This window comes from Argiope bruennichi, chromosome 3 (assembly GCF_947563725.1).
Source record: "Argiope bruennichi chromosome 3, qqArgBrue1.1, whole genome shotgun sequence".
NCBI classification, from domain to species: Eukaryota; Metazoa; Arthropoda; class Arachnida; order Araneae; family Araneidae; genus Argiope; species Argiope bruennichi.
Genome location: NC_079153.1, coordinates 115,104,956 through 115,116,378, shown reverse-complemented (window position 1 = coordinate 115,116,378; position 11,423 = coordinate 115,104,956). Strand labels below are relative to the sequence as shown.

Sequence of the window (11,423 nt, the reverse complement as noted above, 5' to 3'; positions counted from 1 at the left end):
ACCTGCGTTGAAGTAGTATTGAAATCAGTAAATGATCAGTTGGGCTTATTCTTAACCACTGTGATCATTAGATACGGCCTGCATGGATTGCTTCTTCCAGAGGCGCATTAAAACGTGCTCGACGTCAAGTTCCAAAGTTTAGAAAATTATAATTCAGATTAAAGAGGAAAATAAGAACGAATCAGAAATAAGACATGCAACTACTACATTTATCTCAAAAATAATTTATTAAATACTTGTATATCATTGTTCTAAATGGAACCGTTTAAAAGAAAGGTTTATGACCATGTTTATTTCAGTTATGTTTTTTGAAATAATTTAACATAGCAGAAACATTTTTATCATGTATACTTGACATCTTTAAAACACATACAAAAGTGCAAAGGAGTACTAATTCCGCGGTTGAATTTCGGTACAACAGTCACAGTTTTCATCATCAGATCCGCCCTTAATTGCGTCATAAACCTTCACAGCAAGGCCACTGGAACTGACGACAGCAGTCTTACCAACAAATCCTAGCCCAGCAGCACCGATGCTTTGCAAAGCGGCGAACGCAGTACCAGTGATGCCACTAATCGTTCCACCAAACCAAGCTGACTGAACAGCTGCTGCTGCAGATCCAGCTGCTATTCCACCAGCTCCAAAACCAGCAGCTGAAACCAAAAGAGGAGTCGCCACCACAGCAGCGCCAGCAACGGCGGCTGTTTTAACTCCATACACTATAAGAATTAAAAAAGGAAATTATTGCGAAAACAAATTTAATAATACATTTCTAAAATATAAGCTATTGACAGATAGGTCGCTAAATGAAAGTAAATGCTGCGTTCGATTTTTAATATTTTACTAAGATCAGTTCAGTTGTGATGGATTATTAATATAACTGATTGTGATTAGGGGTTCAATAATTAGTGTAATAATTATTTATTTAGGGATTATGTTACACACAGACAATTTACACACACAATTTTGAATATAAAATAAAAGTAAGAACAAGGGAAAAAAGAATGCAGTATATGCCATCGCTAGCTCTGAACTGCCTCATTACGCCACAAGACTTAAGAGGACACTGTCTCTGACGTCATCATAGTAAGTTACAGTTAGCATTACAAGCGCGGCTACAAAAGTGAAAATTAATATTATACATGCCATTTAACATATTACAATAATAGTAAAAGAAACTGGAAAGAAACAATATTAGCAATTCAATCTATTTAATATGTTGACTGCATTTAAACGTAAGATGTGATCAAATGAGAAGGATAGCACTGTTGTTCTGACGTTCAAATCACAGAGAATCAGCATACTTATTGGTAGAGGAAAGGAGTCACTTTGGGACCGATAGAGCTTTGTTTTGTTTGAACAAGGGACATGCCAGTTCCCTACGTAGAAAGAAACTCTTTCTGTTGTCAAGACGAAGTTTTAACGCTAATTTTTTTTCCCCGACGTAAAGGGATCTTTACTGGAATATGGTAAACGAGTTATCGATAACGTAACAACCAAAAAGGCCATAAAAAAATCAGAGGCAAGCTTATAAAAGCAATAATATTGTCTGACGACAAAGCTAATTCTACCGTGAAGGACAAACGTGATGGTCAGTTTGTTCCCCGATGTAAATTTTGCTAGAAATTGTAAAGTTAATGTAATACGTTGTTGACAGCCAAAAAAATCAAATGCAAAATCATAAAACTTCTGGAGGACGACAAAGCTAGATCACAAATTGCCGAAACAACCCTCAACTTGAGAAGAAAATTTTAATGGGAAGTTCCCAAATCTTCCGCGCAACCTCAATACCTCTCAAATTAATACTTCATATCTTAAACCTTATAAAAAAATCACATAAAGATCGAAAATAGAAGGTATCGTGGATCTGCCAGCAACCAAGGAATTTCCATAATAGAACCAGAAATTTTTTTCCCTACGTGCTAGGATCAGAACAATTCAGTCAATGGAATTACGTGTAGGTGCACTATTACACGGGAACCGTAATTATTTCGATATAACTGTAATCTCATTTGCATTTGGATATATCTCACACAAACAAATATCTGCAAATAATGACGGCAAAGTTAATTTTATTACTCTTATTGTAAAGAATTATTATTGTTCTGGAGTTATAAAAATATTAAGAAAGGCGATTAAAAAGATTTGAAAACGAAAACATGTTATTACTTACGTAAAAGTTCACTTTTTGATGCCCCACTAACGGTTTCTTTAACAGTATCCTGAAACAAAAAAGAAACAGGGAAAAAATAAACAGCATAAGTAAATCTACAATTAGTAAGAAATTAATTAGAATTTTTTTTAGAGTAATTCCTTTCAAAAGTAATTCTTTTTTTTACATTATAAGTTTAAAGAATTGTTATTAGCTTCATTATAAACTGAAAAGGCAAAGATGTATCATATAAGACAGTTTATAAACGTTTGATGAAAATTAGTAAGGTAAGCAATTTCAAGAACAACAATGCTTTGATTTGGTTTGTTTAAAAACTATTGTATATTTTATGCCCATTCTTAAAAAGAAAAACATTAAAAGCAATCATATCTGCCCCTCACTCATACAATAAGAGTTGAGCGTGAAGAGGTATGAGACGCGTGAGGATAGACCCTGGGACCTTTTGGTTAGCAATCCAGTAACGATCCGATTTTACCAAAACAGCTGTTCGGGTAGAAGCGCTGTTACTGGCTTATATGCAATTCACCACAGTACTCTCCCTCCAGTGAGTCGAAGGGAAGACGAACGATATGGCTGTTGAGTGGTGATATATTTAGTAGCTGTTGTCTTAATGGGCCGGTACCCAGTTTGAATAGCGCAAGCGTTATGGCGAGGGTGTGTGGGTGCTGATGCGCCAAGTGTGTCTGACGGCTTTGGGTTGCTGCGTCACGTGAGTCTGACGACTTTGATTGCGGGTAGATGGCGCCACAACAGCTGTACGAAGGTTGAAGGTTCATTGTCCGAGGTCACCAATGAAGAAGTATGTGATGCGCGAGGATAGAACCTGGGACCTTTTGGTTAGCAATCCAGTAACGATCCGATTTTACCAAAACAGCTGTTCGGGTAGAAGCACTGTTACTGGCTTATATGCAATTCACCACAAGCGAAATTGCATTAAATACTGAAAATGTTGCGCTAAGCACCGCAGAACGGGTAACTATCGACTTCTATAGCAGTTTCATGAAAGTTCTGAGAATATAGAGAAATTACGGAAAATAGATACACACAAAATTTACATTTAGCAAAACGAAGCTATTAAACAAGAATTTCACGATAATTCCACAATTAAACGGAGTAACGGACTCCAAAATCTACAGTCAATGCGAGAAACTGGTCAGAATTGGTATGACGCAGACTGGAAGGCTGGTTAAAAAAATCGTAGAAAGGAGTAGAGAAATACTATTATTACCGCTGACTTTAATTTTAAAGTTTTTTAAAAAATTTCTCATTGGCAATTTCAGATTCTATATTGCATAAAAGTTGGTTTATCTAAATCAGTTTTCTTTTAATTTGCATTTTGCTAAGAGTGAAAATCCTTTGTTTCATTAGCTTTTTGCGACAGCTCTTTGATTTCTCCTTCCATGTCAGAAATTTCTTTTTCAAAAAACTTTTTTTCTTTATTCCAAAGAGAAATTACATAGTAAAGTACATTCTATGCATACAAAGAGAAAAAAAATATTTCACATGAAAAATTAATTCTTCAAAAATGCAGTTGTATTTGTAAAAAATATCAATAACATAATTTATTTTGTTATTATATATGTAAATATATTATTGTTAATATATATGTAAACATGCATTTTAGTAGTTTCTTGGCCAAATAGAAGAAGGTTTTGAAATTTTAAAACTTTGATTTATTTTGCAATTCTATTTATTTCGAGATTTTTATTATAATCCTTTGAGATATTTCCTAAATTATTTTAAAAATTCTTTAATATACATAAGACTTTAATTCTGAATGATTCTCTTTTCTGTATTCATATTTTTCAAAAATATGTTTAGTTTCGACAAAAAGTTTTTATATTAATTGAAATTTAATCACTTTCATTTTAAAATAAATCTCACGTTTTAAGAAAGATGGAAGAAAATTAGGATAAATTATCATACATCATACAACAGATCAGTGTTTTCTATTTGTTTGACAGTATGTTATATGAGTATGACACCTTGAAGCTTAGAAATACCTTGCTCTGGAAAAAGCCACAATATATAATCTCTTTAACCCATCGAGCGTCGGCTGTCCAGCTTAAGAATGTTCTTAAAACGGCCGCAGTCAAAATAAAGGTTGAACACAATTTACTAGAAAAGAAATTGGCAGAACGTTCCTAAACCGGCCTGGTATGTTTTTGCTTTCCCCTGACCATTAACAACAGGGGGTAAACTTTCCCGCGTCTCGACCATCGCCACCCCCTAAACACCGGGGATTTTGAATAGGACTGACTGATCAATCAAGTAATAAATCTGTCGACGCAGGGCAATTGCCATGCGGTTTTTCAACTAAGAAGTAGGTTTTCGCTCTGAGAACTAAGAACTTCTCTTTTAATCTGCAATGTTTGCAGAAAATAGAATTTGTTCAAAAATAAATTTAAAAAAAAATCCGCAGTATGATTTTATAAATTTTTATTAGTAATAGAAAAATTTGTTTAATAAATTATTTAAAAGGAATTATCATTCATCAAATTGCATTACGAATATAATACATTCTTTTTACTGACATTCAGTGAATTTTACTTAAGTTTTTTCTAATTTTTAGTTGTAAGCCTTTTACTCGCATATTTGGTATTCGAAATGAAAATAGCATGATTTATAGCTCCCTGATTGAAATAAATTATAAAAAAATTATTATTAATTTAAAAATACTACATTCATTTCGGATATAAATCTGTTATAATCTGTTATTGAAAATTATAAATAAAAATTTATAAAAAATTTTTGTTTATTTTTTGATTTTTGTTTTTCATTTCATTTTTTTAAGTTTTGAAAAATAATAAAACAATCTTTTGTCAATATATAGTAGGTGAATATTTTAATGATAATATGTTGATGAAAATATTATTAACTTGAATATTTTTGACTAATTATCTTATTTTGAAATAATTAAAAAATAAGTTGAAATAATAAATTTTTAAAGTTAATTTTAATGCTAAAATAAGAAAACATAGTGTATCCATTTACTCACGAGGCTTATATCTGATAAAAATCATCATTTCATTCATATTTTTAATAAGTGAATATTTTGAATGTCAATTTCTTATATCATTCCTAATTTTGTCACAAATCTTGGTAAAAATGACTTATAGTCAGTGCAGAAATATTTTCATAAATCCAAGCATTTCTCTGCCGTTAAATATTGCGAAGAATCTTTCTTTCATCTAACTCCATCAATGAAATCAAAATTTCAACTGTACCCATTTTATTAAGTTACAACATTATGATTTTTTATGAAAATTCGTAAATTATCTCGTAGATAATTTACGAAAAATGAGACTTAGCTGCATGTGTCCAACAGTTAAGAATTACCCTTTCAGACTCTTGCTTCCATGCTCTTCATTTCTGAACAATTCAAACGAATTTCACTGGCAATATTTATAAGGTATTTCGCTGCATGTGAATTTCAAAAGGTAGATGCACAATAAAATAAATGAAAAACAATCTAGAGTAAGTAATCATAACTTCAATAACGTTTAAAACCAGTGAGTGAAAATTAAGGTTTTTATTTCATTGCAACAATAAAAATACTTGCTACAAATTTTGGCACACTCATTAAAATAAAACAAATTATAGATATTAATGAATCTGTAATTATTTTATTATTTTACCAGTTCCTTATTTTTCCAGTTTGTGCAAGAAGGGCAGAAATTCTTCATTTAAATAATCTTATCCTCCGGTCACAAAAATTGGATGGGAGAAAATTTGCTTAACAATGACATTACATATTAAGAAGGTTGTGCTAAATCAGAAATAATATATATATATAAGTTATTTTATATTTTTAAGAAAAATAGAAATAAGCGTGAATTGTTACATCACAGAATTAATTAGCAAAGACAGGTCGGAGAATCATGTTGGTGTGATAAAGCAGCAAGTTATTGGTGGTCTAGTCACAGATGACTCATCGTGGTCTCATGATGTTAAAATGTTCTCATAATGTTAAATGTCTCATGATGTTCTTATCATCTGTAACTACTTTTTATCAAAGCAAAAATAATATTCACAAATAGCTTTTTAAAAATCCAAACGCTACTATTTTCGTAAATTATGAATTTTTAAAGCATAGTAAAAATTTTAATTAAAATTTTTCCGTGGTAATTCGAAGAAAAGTAAATTAACTAATTTGACATTTGTATATTAATTTATCGAATTTAAGCATATTTTACATCAATATATTTCATTATGGAAGTGAAATTAAATTGTCTTCATTGTTGCTTCTATCATTTCAACCTAATTTTTTTCCATTGTTGATATCAAGATATGATCCAACTAATTATTTAATGCTGAGTATCTTTCAGTGGTATGCTTTTGTTAAAAATTCTGTTATACTTTAGATAAAGTTCAAGTGCAGAATCAAGCATTGGTGAAACATTTTTAGCTCATTTTTGAAAATTGCTATAAGGATTGCCCTTAGGAAGTGCATTAGAAATAAATTTCCTAAAGGAAGCAATTTTTCTATTGGAAACAATCTTCAGTAGTATCTGATCAATAGCCGAATTTCAACCAGAATATAAACAAATTTAGTAAGAAAACCCACTTGCATTGTATTAGTGAACAGAGAAATCGAATTTTTTATTTTATTTTTTATTCATTACTTATTATTGAATATATTAAGAAATACGTCTTTAAATCTTCTATGAAAAAAAACTTTAATGGATATGAAAATCAAAAATAGTAGAGCACACACTTTGTTTGACATAAAATCTAAAACTGATTAAAGAGCAAAGCTTAAAAACTTTTTTTCATAGATTATTGCCATAATACCCACGTTAACTTAATAAAAAGAACACCGCTTTCAGGAGTGATGAATTAATCTTTTGAATCCAAGACTCATAAATTTCAAGAATGGTAAAGATTAAAAGAACTACTCAAAACCTCTTTCAAGAATTAATTCTTGTCTTGCTGAATGCCTAGCAAGGGAAAATATCCTCCCTTTCAATGCAAGATTCGTATTAAAAGTACTTCTATTGTACAATCTGCCTGGCGCATTTTCTATATAACCTATTTTGAGACACTAATTTTCCTTGAATAGGCTGTTGTTCACCAGATGTAACACTTCTCTTTGTAATGTAACTTGGGCAACTTTAAGCACTAAACCTACCGACATTTTACTGCTTGATTTGATCGTAAAACTTCTTTTGACAATGCGAACAAGCCGAAAAACTACTTTCACATAGAGAAACACATGGATTTTCTTACCGAATACTAGCAATTGAAAGGAACCGAGATCCATAGATAAAAAAAGTTCTGAATCCACAGCCTTGTGATACGTTCAAACAGTTAGAAATCGTATCAGCCTTTAATGCATTTATTTAATTTCATTAAATAGTTAATGCTGTTTTATTGCAAAGCAATAATTATAATTGCACAGATACATTCATTAATTCTATTCTTCAAAGCAATATCATACACATCATCCAATTTTGAAGAATATAAATAAATGTTTTCCATTTATTAAATATATTTTCTTTCTTTCATATGCCAAACTTTTTTTAATAGTCCTTATTATTACCAAGTAATTTTTTTCATTTACGCTTTTCGCAGCCCGTCACAAGACACAACTCTTCTTCCCATTTGAATGTGCTTTGATTTTTTTATAGAGATTTTAAATATATATTTATAATATAATTATATATTTTAAAGATATAATTTCTAAAAAAATATTTTTTATATTTATAAAAAAAGCGGTTTTTTTTATAACCTGAGCCCTCTACCCTCCCCAAAAAAAAAACGAAAGACAAATATGATTTGCAAAAACCAGTGAACAACGCTTGTATTTAAATAGTGAAATAAAAAATAATATTAAGCAGTATAAGAGAATAATAGTAACTACATTTATCAAGATACTTTAAATAAAAACGTCTATAAAAAAATTAAAAACGCTTTTACTAAAAACTCATTCTAAACAGTAAAAAATAAATAATTAGATCCAAAAATTTTCAAATTTGCCTTTCATTACGTATTAAATGCTTGGCCAAAATCTATATACAAAGCTTAAACAATAGTTAAAATTACATTTATAAATAAATATTTGTCTCGCTTAATAATTGGGATGAAAATAAATTTAAAAATTTTATATAAGGATTTGTTTTTTTATATTTTACAGCATTTTAATAAAAGTATTATTAAAAGTTCAAACGTACTTTTTTGCGAACTAATCACAATCATTAACTGTTATACATGATTATGACATGTAAATATGAGGGATTCCCTACCTTTAATAAGTATAATAGTTTTCATTTGGATATTAAATTTGTGGCGAAATAATGAAATATCCAAATCAGAAATGAAGTATACAGCTCATATCACCAATCGATCCTGCAATCGCGAATTCTTACGAAAAGCGTTATTTCCCCTTTTCGGGAGTTCGTTCCCCTAATTGGAGGGACCACCCAAATTCTAACTGTCAGCGAAAACCACAAAATGACCTTAACAAGCAGATGACCCACCCCGTTTATTGCATTTAAGGGGGAAAGCATTGACGACTTTCTACGTTGGAGCCGGGTTAACAGCAGTTTGCGGAAAGCAACTTCCTACGTTCCAGCCGGTATTCAAGAGACACGTTGGAGCGACTTTCTACGTTCCAGCCGGTTGAAGGGTTAATTGAATGTTTTGTTAACCATTAAAACTGATAAATTGGTTGGATCAAAATGGCAGCTAGTATTACAAAAATTACATAAAATTTATTATCTGACAACAGATATAATTATTCTACCTTTTAGTCAATTTTATTATACTCTGTGTATTTTTTTATAGCTACACTAGCTTTTTTTTTAAGCTTAAATGTACATAAATAAATTAATAAAGAAAGAAATTGGAGCATTTTTGGCTACTGTCCAATTAAAGAACAATATTGGGATAATTTTATAAATAAAAATATTATTTTACTTTCATCTGCATTCTTAACTAAAAGGTATTGGACATTTTAACATATTTTAAAAATGTAAGTATAATTTAAACATAGATAAGTTTTATCAGAAAAATAATGCATGAATTATATTCTATAATCATCTAATGCATTGAAATATAAAAAAGGTATTTTTTTCAATATTGCTCTCCTAATATAAAGTGAAAATGTTTTTAGCAACCTAAGCAAATATATAAAAATATATTAGTGTAATAATTGTAACTATACATCATTAGATCTTTTATTATGTTAAAGAAAGATGAAAGAATGCTATTCAAAATACAGCAAAAATATGTGGTGGTAACATTATAAGCCAGATAACAACTTCCGGAGAAGAGTGTACACTTTTGTCTATAATATAATTGGCAAAAAAGATAAATTGTTCTTTAGCTATATTCAGTATTAAATGAAAAGTTTGTTCTTTAAATGAAATCATTTGATGCAGTCTTTTATGAAAATAATGTATTCTTCAGATAAAATTATTAATAGGAAAAATCATAGATAGAAATGATTATTTCTTACCCAATAGCTTGATTTTTTTCCACAGCGACATTCTGCATAACAGCCAATATTCTGCAAAGAGGAACAGAGAAAAGAAAAAAATGAACTAAAAATTATATTCAATAAAATTTTTCAAATACTCATTTCATTAATTTATGATTTTTATTTATTTATTTTTAATCTCAGAATAGAAAGAGAATAAGATAGAGATAATTAAGTAGATAATTGAAATAAAATTATAATAATATAATTAATTTTTTTCTCCACAAAAAGACAAAGATAAAATTGTAGAATAAATATGTAAATATAAAAAGGGTAATAACAATGAATTGAATGAAAATTAATGAGTAACAAATATTTAACTCAATGCAGAAGAAATTGAGCTAACCAGAATGAATTTTGAAAAAAAAAGAAAAAAATGTTTCCATAAATTTTCATTACTTATGCAAGCATACTAAGGTGATGGATATTAGAACTAGTCAAATCATTTTTAAACAAATAATAATTTATTTTGCTGAAAGAAAATCTATTACTATCATTAATTTAAATAATAATAATAATAAAAACCACAAGAGGAAGATAATTGGACAGAGAAAAGAAAGGTGAAAATATAAGTGAAATATTATTACTCTTAAAAGGGAAATTATGCAAAAAAAATATGTATAGATCATACTAAAAAAAAAAAAAAAAAAAAAAATTATATATTTTGAAACTTTTTTTTAAATGTGAAAGAAATTTTGAGAAAAAAAAGTCATTTTTATTATAATTATATCCCAATCTAATATAACATGAAATACATATTTAACATATTTCATGTTATTAGATATTTACTTCATGAACATTTCAAAATTAAAATTGTAAGCAATAAATTTTATAGAAATTAATTTTTTTAGCATAAAAATTTGTTGAAACAAATATATATATATTAGAGAGAGAGAAAGAGAGAGAGAATCCGAAATTATTTTAAAAATGTTATTGCAATATATTCAAAAATATGAAAATTTGCTTACCAGCTGCGTAAGTTGAAGAACTATGAAGGATTTTGCTATCCGGCTGGAAGGCATGTTTTCAGTGGACTTCTGAGCAATGGGTTCAAATAAAATTCAACTTTCCCTTTATCTCGTTAAAAGATAAATTATTTCACTAATGATTACAAAACTTAGAATTAAAAAATAAAAGAAAGGTATTTGATTAGCACATTGAATTCGCTGCAAGTCAAGCGGTAACAAGTTACCTGAACTTGCAAAATAGAGTATCTACATCTGAGTAAACAAACTTCTCTGTCATTTTTTTCTTCTTTTTTTCTTTACAAGAAATAAAGAAGAGATTTTTTTTAATTTAAAATAAAATAAAATGAAGGGGCCGCATCGATTCTTGTTGCGAAACAAATAGTTAGCTTATGGATTAATCACTTTTATTGAATTTTAAAGAACGCAATTGGAAAATAGATAGACACAACCACTGGGAAAAAGGGGAATTCCCTTTCGAATCTACGAGCCTGTTCTTCGACGCATGCGTTGAATTTCGTCCTGTCTGCCCTACTCGCGTCGACAGAGCCTGACTAATGCGGGGGTATACGGGGCAGTTGCCATGGGCCCCCACATCAGAGGGAAGTCCCAAATAGAATAGAAAGTTTATTTTGCGTTTCCTTCTTTAATGAACTTTTTTTAAACAAAATATCAGTACAGTGTAAAATTCGTCAGTTTTATGTTAGCTTCTTCATTAATCTATCGTATGAACACAAATAATCTATATTTCTTAAACACACGGTTTTCTAGGACGGAATTCAGCTAAATTAGAATAGGATATAGA

The 11,423-nt window shown here is 29.5% G+C and overlaps 1 protein-coding gene across 1 annotated transcript; it reads right to left on the bottom strand.

Moving 5' to 3' along the window:
* Positions 1 to 208: 208 nt before the first annotated feature.
* On the bottom strand, positions 209 to 11,088 carry LOC129964092 (interferon alpha-inducible protein 27, mitochondrial-like). Its single transcript, XM_056078774.1, has 4 exons — positions 10,622 to 11,088; positions 9,633 to 9,683; positions 2,174 to 2,222; positions 209 to 719 (listed from the first exon to the last, which is right to left on the bottom strand). The coding sequence occupies exons 1-4, from the start codon at positions 10,673 to 10,675 to the stop codon at positions 391 to 393; spliced, it is 483 nt and encodes a 160-aa protein (XP_055934749.1). The 5' UTR covers positions 10,676 to 11,088; the 3' UTR covers positions 209 to 390.
* Between the last annotated feature and the right edge of the window lie 335 nt (positions 11,089 to 11,423).